The following is a 14,936-nucleotide window of genomic DNA, read 5'->3' on the forward strand; positions in this document are numbered from 1 at the left end:
AGAGGGAACTTTTTTTACCCAAAGAGTTATGAATCTGTGGAATTCCCTGCCCAGTGAAGCAGTTGAGGCTACCTCGTTGAATGTTTTTAAGGCAAAGACAGATAGATTGTTCAACAGTAAAGGAATGAAGGGTTATGGTGAGTGGGTGGGTAAGTGGAGCTGAGTCCATGAAAAGATCAGCCATGATCTTATTGAATGGTGGAGTAGGCTCTAGGGGCTAGATGGTCTACTCCTGTTCCTGGTTTTTATGTTCTTATTATGTAAAACATACTGACCTTTGTCAAGCAATTGATTAGATTGCTGTATTCTGCAGCACCAAAACACAGAAAGCATAAAGAAACTTAAAACACTGGTTCCACCTGATCTTAGTGTCATATGAACAGTAAAGGCACATAAAGAATAATATTGGCCAAGGAAGAAAATCATGACTAAGGAGTACTTACTGCTATAGCCCTGGTGAATCCAACTACACCATGCTTTGTGGCTGTGTACACTGGTCCATGTGCAGCTGGGAATATACCTAAATGGAAATAGAGAAGAAAGCAGAATTGCATGTAACAACAACTTGGATTCATATTGCAACTTTGTTGGAGTATGATGTATCACAATGCTTCACAGGCGCTTCAGGGGAGGCAAAGGCCTAGTGGCATTGTCTGGACTGCTAATCCAGAAACCCAGGAAATGTTCTGAGAACCTGGGTTCAAATCCCACCATGAATTTGACAAAAAAAATCTGGAATTAAGAGTCTAATGATGACCATGAATCCACTCTCAGTGGTTGGAAAAAACCATCTGACTCACTCATATCCTCTGGGGAAGGAAACCTGCCATCCCCACCTGGTCTGGCCTACATGTGACTCCAGATCCACAGCAATGTGGTTGACTCTTAACTGCCCTCTAGGCAATTAGGGATGGGCAATAAATACTGGCTTAGCCAGTGACATCCTCATCCCGTGAATGAGTTTTTCAAAGAAATACCAAATACAATTTGACCCCTGGCATCATAAGGAGATATTGGGACCAAAAGTGTTTGGTTTTGAGAAGTCTTCTAAGGGAGGGGGAGGAGTGGAGAGACAGTGAGGTTTGGGGAAGGAATTGCAGGGTCAAGGGCCTACACAGCTGGAAGCAGTGTCATAGTGGATCGATGAAAATCTGGGATAAAGACATGATTACAGAAACTCAAATATCTCTGAGAGCTGTCAGACGGAAGGAGATCGGATAGAGGGAAAATGAGTCCTTGAAGGAATTTCAAAACCAAAAGCATGAACATCAAAGACAACATTCAAAATATAATTTCCTTCCTATTTGTGTGTGTGCTATCTTGCCCTTTAACATGAGAATCAACCTTCTCTGTTTTAATTGGCGCAGTGGAGATTTGACCGAAACGTTTAAGGTGATGAAGGAATGGGCCAAGGTCTATAACATAGTGACAGCGCTATAACATTAAATATCAAGGATTCAAGATCGAGAGAAAGAAACTTGCACAGAAAGATGAAAAAAATTACCTGGAGACAACAAAAACAGAAATTGCTGGAAAAGATCAGCAGGTCTGGCAGCATCGGTGGTGAGAAATCAGAGTTAACGTTTTAGATCAAGTGACTCATCCTCAGAAGTTACCGGAAGGACAGGTTAGTTGGATGGTTTAAGGATGGTGAAATGAAGCGATACAGTCATAAGTTGGCCACAATGGGTCAGTGTTGCACTTGTGAGGGATAAACATCAGCACAGACTGGTTGGGCCAAATGGCTCGTTTTCAACTTGGCAGCTCGATGTTGTGCAATGAAGTGTGTGATGAGTAATGAAAACTGCAAAAGGAATGTTTAGTGCACAACACCACCAGAAGTCAGAGTGTGGAAGTACAGTATGACTGCTTTACCCAAGTCATTCCCATTATAAAAAGCTCTTTAAGTCTGCTTTGTTTTCAACATCGTCATGGCTGATCTTTGAGTTATAGAGTCTTAGAGACAAACATCATGGAAACAGACTCTTTGGTCAAACCAATCCATGCGGATCATAATCCCAAATTAAACTAGCCCCACCTGCCTGTGCTTGGTCCATATACTTCCAATATTTCTTATTCATGTACTTACCTGCATATCTTTGGAACTTTGAAAGTGTACCTGCATTCACCAATTCCTCTGGAAGCTCATTCTACTACCTGTGTAAAAAAATTTGCCCCTCATGTCTTTTCTAAATCTTTCTCCTCTACCTTTAAAATATGCCCCCTAGTCTCAAAATCCCGAACCCTCGGGAAAATACACCTACCATTCACCTTATCTAAATCCCTCATGATTTTATAAACCTACATAAGGTCATCCCTCAGCCTCCTATACTCCAGTGAAGAAAGTCCCAGCTTATCCAGCCTCTCCTTATAACCCCAACCCCCCATTTTCACCTGGTAAAAATGTTCTGAACTTTCTCTAACTTACTAATAACCTTCCTATAAAAGGGTGACCAGAAATGGACACAGTAGTCCAGAAGAGGCCTCACCAACATTCTGCACAACCTCAACGTTTCATCCCAACTCTTATACTCGAAGGTCTGAGCAATGAAGGCAAGCATGCTAAATGCTTTCTTAACCACCCTTCGACATTGACTTCAACTCCATTTTCCTGCAGCATCCCCATATCTCTTGGTTCTCTTTTTGTCAGTCTATTGTCTGGTGAGACGAGGGTTTGCATTGTGGTGATGAACAGTGTGAGGAACCCCACTCTGGCCTGGCAGACTCTGCCTTATTTGCCACAGAGCAGGGCAGGGGGCGGAGAAGGAGCAGAACTTTTGCAGACCTCTTTAGTCTCAGTCAGCTGTCGATTTCGCTGCTCGTTGGATGCTGCCTGAACTGCTGTGCTCTTCCAGCACCATTAATCCAGTATTTGCTTTCCAGCATCTGCAGTCATTGTTTTTACCTACCCGAATGATCAATGTCCATAAGACCATAAGACACAAGAGCAGAAGTAAGACATTCAGCCCATTAAGTCTGCTACGCTATTCAATGACATCACGGCAAATCTGATAATCCTCAACCCCACTTTCCTGCCTTTCTTACAATCCTTACTAATTGGAAATCTGTTTTGAATATACTCAAATGACCTAGCCACAACAACCATTTGTGGTGAAGAATTCCAGAGTTATTAGCAACTGAGAAGAAATTCCTCCTCATCTTGGTCTTATCTGGTAATCTCTCACAAGGGAAACAACTTCCCATATCATCTGTCAAGTTCCCCAAGAATTTTATATGCTGCAATTTGGTTGTCTCTCATACTTCTAAATCCCACTAAACTTATCCTCCTTGGATAAATCTTTCCATACTCGGATTGCTGAACCTTCTCTGGACTGTTTCCAACGTCAGCATGTCTATCGTTGAATAAGGGCCCCAAAACTATTCACAGTGTTCCAACTGTGATCTGACGAGTGCATGGCATAGTTTAACAAGACCTTCTTGCTTTTATACTCCATTTCTTTTAAAATGAAAGCCTTTACCGTGACCCGCTGAACTTGATGATGGCTTTTTTGTGATTTATGCATTTGGACTTCCAAATCCCTCCACGCTACAGCTTTCCACAGTTTTCCCCAATTTAAATAATGCTCAACTTCTCAGTTCTACCTCCCAAAGACCTGATATGTCCACGGCCAATGCAATCTCCTAACAGTTAGCTTCTGGCTATCAGCAACTGTCACTCAATTGTCAGTGCCCACCATCTTTCAATCTGGTTTGCTGGAGCTCTGGTAGTGGCAGTATGGACACCCAGGAGGTTATGACCCAGTAGTTCCCCCAGCTAGGGGATCGGGGGTTACAGAAAGAAAGTGGGAAAATGGGGTTGAGAAACGTATCAGCCATGATTGAATGGTGGAGCAGATTTGATGGGTTGAATGGCTTAATTTCTGCTCGTATATCTTATAGTCTTATAAATATTTGGATAAAATCTCTATGATGATCAATTGCTGGATACCCACAGCGCACTGGGGTAGACAATTCCAAATATCTACAACCCAGTGAGTGTAGACATTTCTTCTGGTTTTAGTCCCCAAAGGCCGTCCCCGCCAAGCAAAACATTTTTACGGCATGTTCCGATCCCTTAAGAATTTTTACATGTTTCAGTGGGATCACTTCTCCACTCTAAACTGAATTTACAGGAAGACAACTGAATCTTTAAAAGTGAGTGGAATTTCTATCAGAGGAATTCAATGGGAACATGGGAGCAAAGAATTCTTGGAAGTTCATAAATATAAATTGAAGACAGCAGCTAAAAGATGGTTTTAAGAAAAGTGAGACCTGTACAAAGAGGAAAAGGAGATACTAGCAAGAATGTTCTGGCCAACATCTATCCCTCAAATAACTCCAGCCAAGCAGATTATTTGGTCATCAGCTCGGCTGCATTTGGGATCTTGCTGTGCACAATTGGGCTACCCAGTTTGCCCATGCAACCAAAGTAATTAAATAAAAAACAAAAGACACACACATTTATTTGACTGAGAATTAATGAATCTCCTGTGACATTACTTCCTTGCTAACAAGCGATATTTTAAAAAAAGGTTATCTGAGCATGTCATTAGTATGCCCCAAGTGTGTCATTACTAGAGAACCAGCTTTGAAATGTAGGAACTTTAGACAGAACATTTTTCAGGAGACAGACATTTCTCTCCCAGTAGCTCTGTGAAAGATGCTTTTGTCAGTCCAGTCCCTGTGCAGCTCTGTACAGACCAGAAAATTCTTATTCAGGACTTAAGCTACATACTATGGAACCTCTCCATCAAGCCAATGTCTCCATTGCTCCCCTGCCTGGGACAAAATTCTTACCAATTGTGGGATCGGCAGATGCTGCAGCTAACATGGACCCTGGAAGATCACATCAACAGCAATGAGACAACCATCCAGCTAATCTGTCCTTTCCCTACTGCTGGGCTGAGGATGACCATTCTCTGGAATCCCTGGAGAGCTGCATTCTTCTTTACCTTAGTGAGGTGGAATCTGTTACATTCAGCTGAGGGGCACCTTTTATCCAATAGGTGCCATCTCTGACATTCTCAATGCACTGGTGTGTCATCTTAGATTACATGCTCAGTTCCTGATGTGTGGCATCTGTCTGCTGCTTTTGATTCGCTGTAGGTTACGGAGGCTTTCTGTTTTTAGTAGAAGGTCACGGAATGTGTACTCTTCAAACAGAAATCTGAAGCTTGCATATTCCCATGGAACGCCACATGCTTTAATGGGAGCTACAGCTGTCAGAAATGTCATCCAACTGACTCTTGAATATATATTTGGAGAGTGAGCAACTGTATAGGTTGCAACTTTGAGATTCTGCCCATTTCTTTATCGTATTGAAAATCATGAATCCCATCTTTGAGGCAATTTGTGATAATGTGTTTCCCAAGAATTCACAATGCCGATGTCAATCCAGCAATGTGGAAAACTACTGATGTGTGTCCTCTCCACAAAAAAGTAGATGGTATCCAAACTGTTCAATTACCATCCTGTCAGTTCACTCTTGTCAAAGTAATGAAAAGGGTCGGTGACAGGACGACCATGCAATGTTTGCTCAGCATGAAACCCTGTTCACTTAATGTCAGTTTGGTCAGGACCACTCAACTCCTGATCTTATTACCATCTTGGTCTACGTGTGGACAATAGCTGAACTCCAGGAGGGTGGTGAGAATGACTACCTCTAACATTGAGATAGCATTTGACCGCGTACAGTACCAAAGGTCCTAGCAAAATTAGAGTCAATGGGAATCACAGTGGGAAGGGAAATTTCTATAGAACCCCAGTGATCCCAAAAGAAAATGGATGTGTCTGTTAGAAGTCAATCATTGTGGCAGCACAGTGGCTCAGTGGTTAGCACTGCTGCCTCAGCGCCAGGGACTTGGGTTCAATCCCCGCCTCGGGCAACTGTCTGTATGGAGTTTGCACATTCTCCCCGTGTCAGTGCGGGTTTCCTCTGGGTGCTCCGGTTTCCTCCCACAATCCAAAGATGTGCAGGTTAGGTGAATTGACCATGCTAAATTGTCCATAGTGATAGGTGTAGGGGAGTGGGTCTGGAAGGGTTGCTCTTCGGACGGTCAGTGTGGACTTGTTGAGCTGAAGGGCCTGTTTCCACACTGTAGGGAATCTAATCCAAAATCTTGGTCTCAGGAAATCTCTACAGGAGTGAGACTTATGTCCTAGGCCCTGCCTCTGTCTTTAGGCATCAAGGGTTTGATTTGATTTGATTTATTGCTGTCACGTGTACCTAAGTATAGTGAAATGTTTTGTTCTGAGAGTAGTACAGGCAGATCACAGCAAGCAAAATCATACAGATCATAGAGTGCTTAGACAGAAGAAGGAATACAGGGTTATGGCTGCACAGTAGGTGCACAAAGCAAGGTTACCATTAGTAAGATCAACATTGTTTGATTATTTCAATTTAAAGAGGTTAGGGGGAGAAAGCAAGAGATAGAGGATCAGTCATGATCATATTGAATGATGGAGCAGACTCAAAGAGCTGAATGGTCTACCCTTGATACTAGTTTCTACGTTTCCATGATTTTCGCTGATGATTGCATGATATTATGCACAATTCGTGACTTCAATTAGCGATACTTAAACAATTCATGTTCAAATGCAGGAAGACTTGGACAATATCCAAGCTTGAATTGACAAGTGGCAGATAACTTTTGTACCACACGAGTGACAGGCAGTGACCATCAATAACAAGGGAGAATCGAACCATAACTTCTTGATGTTCAATGGCATTACTATCATTGAATTCCCGATTATCAACATTCTGGGGATTACCATGGATCAAAAACTGAATTGGAGCAGCAATATAAATGGCTGCAAGAGCTGGTCAAAGGTTGGGAATTCTGTTGTGAGTAAGTCATCTCCTAACTCCCAAGTACAAGAATATTCTCCACATGCCTGGAAAAATGCAGCTCCTACAACACTCAAGAAGCTGGACACCATCCAGGACAAAGTAGCCTGCTAGATCCGGACCACATCCTCAAACATTCACTCTCTCCATCACTGACACAGTGACTTCAGCATATGCCATCTATAAGAAGCATTGTAGTAACTCACTCTGACAGCTTCATTCAAATCTGTGATCTCTAACACCTTGAAGGCAAGAATATCTGATGCATACAACCACCGATACATGCATGCCAACAGCCAAGTCACACACCATCTCAACATGGAAATGTATTACTACTCCTTCATGGTGACAGGGTCAATATCCATGCATTCCTTTCCAGTTACACTGCAATTCATTCACACTGTATTGCAGCATTTCACAATGGTGACTCAACACTATCTTCTCAAGGGCAGTTAGGGACAATAACTACTGGCAATGATGAATAAATAAAAAATGCATGTTCAAAATCTTTCATTCCACTCAGAGATAGGAACATAGATGTCACAGCAGCTGCCTCACATGTAAGTTAGTCTTTCTGAATTGTGATCAGACAGCCATTTTATAAAATCAGCAACAGGTTTTGTGGCAATATAGTAAGGAACACAGAAACACAGGAACAAGAAGGAGCAGCAAGGTGTCTCAGTGGTTTGATTCCACCCTCGGTTGACTGCCTGTGTGGAGTTTGCACATTCTCCCCACATCTCCCTGGGTGCTTTCGTTTCCTCCCACAGTCCAAAAATGTGCAGGTAAGACGGATTGGCCATGCTAAACTGCCCCATAGTGTGCAGGGATGCACAGGTTACTGAGTTAGCCATGGGAATGCAGGTTTATGGGGATAGAGTAGTGAGGTGGGTCTGGGTGGGATGCTGTTTGGAGGGTTGGTGTGGACTCAATGGGCCAAATGGCCTTCTTCCTCACTGTAGGGATTTTAAGTTCACTGTTCAGTCCCTTGAATTCAATCAGATCATGGCTGATCTGTACTATAACTCCAACCATCTACTTTGGCATAACATCTCCCAGCAAAATAAGATTAAAATGTGAGATTGATTACTGAGACATCTACTGCTCCCTCTGACTCCCCTGCGTAGCAAGATTCTATCTGTCTCTGAAGTAAAAATATTCAGTGACCCTAACTTCTACAACTTGTACAGTTCCAAAATCATACTACCTTTAGAGAGATAAAAGGCTCCCTATCTCTGCCCTAACTGGGCAACCCTAATTTTTGAGCAGTCTGCCAAGTCTGGCCTCTCCTTTCAACAACATCCTTGTCAAGACTTCCCAGTCTTAAATTGCTTTTTATTCATTGATGGGATGAGGATATCTCTGGCCAGGCCAGTATTTATAGCCCCAATTGCCTTGTGGAGATTTAAATGATCAAACACATTGCTTTGTGTGGTGTCACATGTAGGGTAGATCAGGTAAGGATGGCTATTTCTCTTTTTGAAGAATGTTAGTGAACCAGATGGATTTTTAATGACAATTGACAGTGGTTACATAGCTATCATTAGACCAACTCTTTAATCAAGGTTTCATTGAATTCAAATCTCACCATTTGCCATGATGGGATTCAAACCCATGTACCCAGAACATTTGTTTGGGGCTCTGCATTGCTTTTGAAGTGCAATACAGCACTGTCTCTCCTTCGATCAAATCACTCCTCACTCTTCCAACCTCCATGAAAACAAGTCTAATCTGTCCAATCTTTGGGCAGAAGACAACCCACACATTCCAGGTATCAATCTGGTGAACAAAAACAGGAATTGCTGGAGAAACTCAGCATCTGTGGGAAGACAGGGATAAAGTGAAGACTGCAGATGCTGGAGATTAGAGTAAAAAAATGTGTTGTGCTGGAAAAGCACAGCCAGTCAAGCAGCATCTGAGGAGCAAGAGAGTCGATGTTTTGAGCATATGCCTGACATATTAATCATTCCTGCCCTCCCTATCCCATATTGTCATTTTATCTGCTTTCAGGGAACCCCCACTCAATCACATTTTTTGACTCTGTGGGAGGCCAACAGAGTTAGCTTTTCCAGCATGGTGACTCTTAATCAGAATTGGTTTCGGCAAAGATTTTGTCAAGTACGAGGTGAGAAAACCAAAGTAACGATGGAGAAAAAGAAGAAAGGTGTGAATAGAAACACTGTGGGAGAAAGGAGAAGACCTTCTTCAATGTGTTTGGATGAGGAGTCACTGGACTTGCAACATTAACTCTGCTTTCTTTCCTTAGATGCTGTCAGACTTGCTGAGTTTCTCCAGCAATTTCTGATTTCGTTTCAGACTGCCGACATCTGCAGTTCTTTTTTTTGTATCAATCTAGCAAATCTCCTCCGAGCCACCCCAATGCTTTTACATCCTAATTTAAATAGGAGACAAAAGAGCATTTATACTGCAGAGTAGCAGATGAGTGGGTACATGATCTAGCTTTGTGTACATGGGAAAGCCCTCTTGGTACAAGGACTGGATTCAATATCAGCATCCTTTGTGCCACAAGTGTATGACGTTTGGATTATTAAAATATTTATGCCAAAGTTTAATGAGATAATAGCCAGCTGATTATAAGAGAAATTCAATCTCCAGTGCATTTTGCAGAGTGCCATTCTTTCCGTGTTGTACTGAATGAGCACCCAATTAACATGCTTCCATGTTACAGGTATACAATGAAAGTGAAGGCACGTCACAATTTTGAAGAAGAAAAGCTCTGGGTTACGCAGAACTGCAGCTAAATAACACTGTTTTAGGATTGACTCAGATAGACACATCCAACACGCATAAGATAACCCGAAAAGCAGAGTCTCAAACTCCGAACAATGCACAAAACACGTCACTGGTTTAATAACACTAGTCAGCATGATGTAATCATTATAGCAGTACATTCGGATCCCAGAGTTTGTAAACTTTCAACAAAAAAAAACAGGAATTACTCGAGAAACCCAGCAGGTCCATCAGTATCTGTGGAGAGAAAGCAGAGTTAACATTTCGGGTCCTGGGACCTTTCTTCAGATCTGCACATTTTCAATTCCTTTAAAGCAGATAAAATGACAATATGGGGTATGGAGGGCAGGAATGATTAATACGTGATAGTGCAAGTAGCAGAACTTCAGTTGAACTGATACTTTTGGAGGATGCATGACATGAGATTGCACTGAAATCTTAAGGTTTCAAAATAACAAAAGCACAGATGAAGGTTTCAATGACAGTTGGACTTAGATAGCGGTGAAGGCAGGTGGTGTCATTAGTTGGGAATGTAAGCAATGGTTCGGAAAGAGAATATATTGAAATTGTATTCGCTTCACCCAACATGATGAAGTGTCACCGGTTCATGATGGAGAAATTGAGGTGCATGAGATATCATTGGAGACACACATGTCATACCTGTTCCTGATAGCTGTCATTACTCCTAAGTCGATAATGCTAATTGTACTTATTGCTGTCATGCAGCAAACGATGTCTTGTTACAGAACAAAAGTTCCTCTTATTGCTAAGACTTTCTAGTCATCAATCCTTTACCACTGATAATTAGACTGGGCCCTAAGACTCAGCATAGAGAGGAGGATTGCCTTTGGAGAGCAGTGCACACAGCAAGGACTGGGGTGCACCATCACTCTGGAAAATGTTCCTTTAATCTGATAAGTTTCTGTTCCCTTTTGTAAGTTTCTGTTAATCATCAGTTTGCACTGTTGTTATAGTATCCCCTTCTGAGTCGTAGGAAGATGGTACAATGGTCAATACAGAGTCTTGTCATAGGGATGTACAACACATAAACAAGCCCTTCAATCCAAACCATCCATGCCAACCAGATCCTAAATCTACCCATTTGGCAGCATTTGTCACATATGGGCCGGTGGGCTGAGGAGTGACAGATGGAGTTTGATTTAGATAAATGTGAGGTGCTGCATTTTGGGAAAGCAAATCTTAGTAGGACTTATACACTTAATGGTAAGGTCTGAGGGAGTGTTGCTGAACAAAAAAACCTTGGAGTGCAGGTTCATAGCTCCCAGAAAGTGGAGTCGCAGGTAGATAGGACAGTGAAGAAGGCGATTGTACGCTTTCCTATATTGGTCAGAGTACTGAGTACATGAGTTGGGAGGTCATGTTGAGGCTGTACAGGACATTGGTTCGGCCATTTTTGGAATATTGTGTGCAATTCTGGTCTCCTTCCTATCGGGGAAGATGTTCTGACACTTGAAAGGGTTAAGAAAAGATTTACAAGGATGTTGCCAGGGTTGGAGGATTTGAGGTATAATGAGGGGTTGAACAGGCTGGGGCTATTTTCCCTGGAGCCTCGGAGGCTGAGGGGTGACCTTATAGAGGTTTATAAAATCATGAGGGGCGTGGATAGGGTAAATAGACAAAGTCTTTTCCCTGGGGTGGAGGAGTCCGAAACTGAAGGGCATAGGTTTAGGGTGAGAGGGCAAAGATATATAAGAGAACTAAGGGGCAACTATTTCATGCAGAGGATGGTACATGTGTGGAATGAGCTGCCAGAGGAAGTGGTGGAGACTAGTACAATTGCAACATTTAAAAGGCATCTGGATGGGTATATGAATAGGAAGGGTTTGGAGGGATATGGGCCGGGTATTTGCAGGTGGGACTAGATTGAGTTGCGATGACTGGTCGGTATGGACGAGTTGGACTGAAGGGTCTTTTTCCATGTTATGCATTTCTATGACTCTATGACATTTCACAACATCTTTCCTATAAAAGGGAGACCAGAATTGAATGCAGTATTCCAAAAGTGGCCTAACCAATGCCACAACATGAATAGCTGCAACATGAAGTCCCAACTACTATACTCAATGCACCAACCAATAAAGGCAGGCATATCAAACACCTTCTTCACTATCCTATCTAACTGAGACTCCACTTTCAAGAAACTCTGAACCCCCACTCCAAGGTCTCTTTTCACAACACTTCCCAGGACCTTCCCATTAAGCGTATAAGTCCTGCTCTGATTTGACTTCCCAAAATGTAGCACCTCACATTTATCTAAATTAAACTTCATCTGTCACTCCTCAGCCCATGGCCCATCTGATCATGATTCTGCTGTATTTCAAGGTAAATTTCTTTGCTGTCCATTATACTTTATCTCAAGAATGTGACTTAAAAGAAGTTCTGGGATTTACATATTAATGAACCAAAACCTGCAATCCATTCTAAAAGATGAAAGACTTAACAGCAATCTAGGTTTGTTCAATATATCATTTTAATTGCATGACACTGTGATCTTTTGCTGTAGATTCTCTGTCTTATGATCCTTCTCCACTAGTTGCCTGATGAAGGAGCAACACTCTAAAAATTAATGCTTCCAAATAAACCTGTTTGACTATAACCTGGTGTTAATCAACTAGGAGAAAGTGAGGTCTGCAGATATTGGAGATCAGCATCGGAATGTGTTGCTGGAAAAGCACAGCAGGTCAGGCAGCATCCAAGGAGCAGGAAAATCGATGTTTCGGGGGAGCCTGATGAAGGGCTCCTCCTTGAAATGTCAATGCCCCTGCTCCTTAGATGCTGCCTGACCTGTTGTGCTTTTCCAGTAACACACTCTCAACTATAATCTGGTGTTGTGTGATTCTTAACTTTGTTCACCCCAGTCCGACACCAGCCCCTCCACATCAATATACCTCCAATTTTGATGTCATCTACAAATTTACTAACTATACCTCTTATGTTCAGACCCAAATCATTCATATAAATGATGAAAAGCAGAGGACCCAGCACCAATCCTTGTGGCACTCCACTGGCCACAGGCCAACAATCTGAAAAGCAACCCCCCCACCATTACCCTCTGTTTTCTACCTTTGAGCCAGTTCCGCATCCAGATGGCTAATTCCCCTTGTATTCCATGTAATCTAACCTTGTGAACCAGTCGACCATGAGTAAACTTGTCAAACACAATACTGAAGTCCAACAGATCATGTCCAACACTCCGCCCTCATCAATCTTGTTCGTTATTTCCTCAAAAACACAATAAAGTTAGCGTGACATGATTTCCCATGGACAAAGCCATGTTGACTATGCTTAATCGGTCCTTGCCTTTCCAAATACGTGTAAATCCTGTCCCTCAGGATTCTCTCCAGCAATTTGCCCACCACCGATGTCAGGCTCACCGGTCTATAGTTCCTGGCCTCTTCCTTACCACCTTTCTTAAATAATGGCACCACGTTAGATAACTTCCAGTCTTCCAGCACCTCACCTGTGGCTATCGATGATACAAATAAGAGCACTGAAGATTGCCGAAAAGGTGAAGTAAAGAAGATGAGAGTGCAAGTCGAGACTTTAATCAGAGCTGAAGCCAATTCTTATCTACAGCATCAGTATTCAGCGTCTCATTCTCTCAACGTTTGAGTCAGTTGGATATTTGCCTCTAATATTTTCTGAAGTGAATAGCCTTTTACAGAAGACTGTACACAAATGGTGTTTAACTTGACCCAGCCTGTGTTGCATGATTCATGCTAAGTAAGTTAATGTACTGGAAAAGCCACAGCACCTGATGATTTGTTGACATAGAAACCGAAAGTATAGCTGCTGTTGCTTCATGTTGAAATTAAATATTGGAAACATTTAATCACTCCTGTGTCAGAATTATGACAACTTGGATTTACGTAAGCATGTGTATGGTAACTAAATATCCCAGGGCGTGTCACAGGTGCAGTTAAGTCTGAGTATGTGTATTTTGGAGAAGTTAGGTTTTGAAGAGGAACTTACATTAAGGCCTGGAGAAGCATATGGACAAGGAACAAAAGTAGGCCATTCAGCCCTTCAAGCCTGTTCTGTCATTCAATACCACCATGACTGGTGTTTCCTCATCTCTATCTTAAATGGGCAATTCCTGATCCTTCCACCTTATTTACTGCATCTGTTGCTCTCGACGTGGTCTCCACTACATCAGAGAGACCGAGTGCCAACTTGTGGAGCGTTTCAGGGAACCTCTCTGTCACATGTGGACCTTGGTGACCCATGCGTCCAGAAAGAGAATGAGAGGGAATGTTAATCCTTTGCACATCCATCCAGTCAACTCCCTTCACCATCATATATGTTTCAATTAAGTCACCTCTGACTCTTCTAAACTCCAGAGGATACAGGCCTAGCCTGTCTTGCCTTTCATCAAAAGGTAATCAGCTCATTCCCAGTATTAGTCCAGTAATCCTTCTTTGAACTGCTTCAATACATATTAATATCCTTCTATATACATATGATGTGGAAGTGCCGGGGTTGGGCTGGGGTGGACAAAAGTCACACGACACCAGGTTATAGTCCCATAGGTTTATTGAAAACCATAAGCTTTTAGAGCACTGCTCCTTGGTCAGACGAAGTGTACAGTCACAGAATATATAGCACAGAGACAATAGCAAGACAATCCCAGGTAATTAAGAAAGTCGACAGTTAAGTACAAACAGTGTGAGCAGAGTGTTGACAGGCTGAAGAACCAGTCTTTGCAGGTACAGAAGGTACGAGTGAAGTGTCAACAGTTGAATAACAAGTGAAAGTTTCACCAAAGAACTGAGTAATTAAGTTAATTGATCAGTTAGCTACCTGATGAAGAAGCAGCGCTTTTTCAAAGCTTTCAGCTAGTGCTTCCAAATAAATGTTCATTCCAGTCCAACACTGTTGGACGGCACGGTGGCACAGTGGTTAGCACTGCTGCCTCACAGCGCCAGAGACCCGGGTTCAATTCCCGCCTCAGGCGACTGACTGTGTGGAGTTTGCACGTTCTCCCTGTGTCTGCGTGGGTTTCCTCCGGGTGCTCCGGTTTCCTCCCACAGTCCAAAGATGTGCAGGTCAGGTGAATTGGCCATGCTAAATTGCCTGTAGTGTTAGGTAAGGGGTAAATGCAGGGGTATGGGTGGGTTCCGCTTTGGCGGGGCAGTGTGGACGTGTTGGGCCGAAGGGCCTGTTTCCACACTGTAAGTAATCTAAACACCAGCACCTCCACATCCTGATTAAGGCAGAGTGATCATTACACATAATCAAAAGTAAGATGGTGCTCAAGACAAACCATTACTTGTTACTTGTGTGAGATCCTTGTCAGGTGACTCTGATATCCACTCAT

At 42.6% G+C, this 14,936-nt stretch overlaps 1 protein-coding gene across 5 annotated transcripts in view; it reads right to left on the minus strand.

Moving 5' to 3' along the window:
- LOC140495235 (15-hydroxyprostaglandin dehydrogenase [NAD(+)]-like) overlaps window positions 1-14,936 on the minus strand; it is a 71,882-nt gene that overhangs the window by 20,820 nt on the left and 36,126 nt on the right. For 4 of the 5 annotated variants that reach the window (XR_011964060.1, XR_011964059.1, XM_072594577.1 and 1 more), the window contains one exon: window positions 444-520. Coding sequence is in view for 3 of the 5 variants with exons in the window: in XM_072594577.1 (XP_072450678.1) it covers window positions 444-520 (77 nt within the window). In the remaining 2 variants the exon portion in view is untranslated. Of the gene's footprint in view, window positions 1-443; window positions 521-9,768; window positions 9,836-14,936 lie in introns of those variants that run through there. The other variant, XM_072594578.1, reaches the window with a different exon arrangement.

This window comes from Chiloscyllium punctatum, chromosome 2, assembly GCF_047496795.1.
Source record: "Chiloscyllium punctatum isolate Juve2018m chromosome 2, sChiPun1.3, whole genome shotgun sequence".
NCBI classification, from domain to species: Eukaryota; Metazoa; Chordata; class Chondrichthyes; order Orectolobiformes; family Hemiscylliidae; genus Chiloscyllium; species Chiloscyllium punctatum.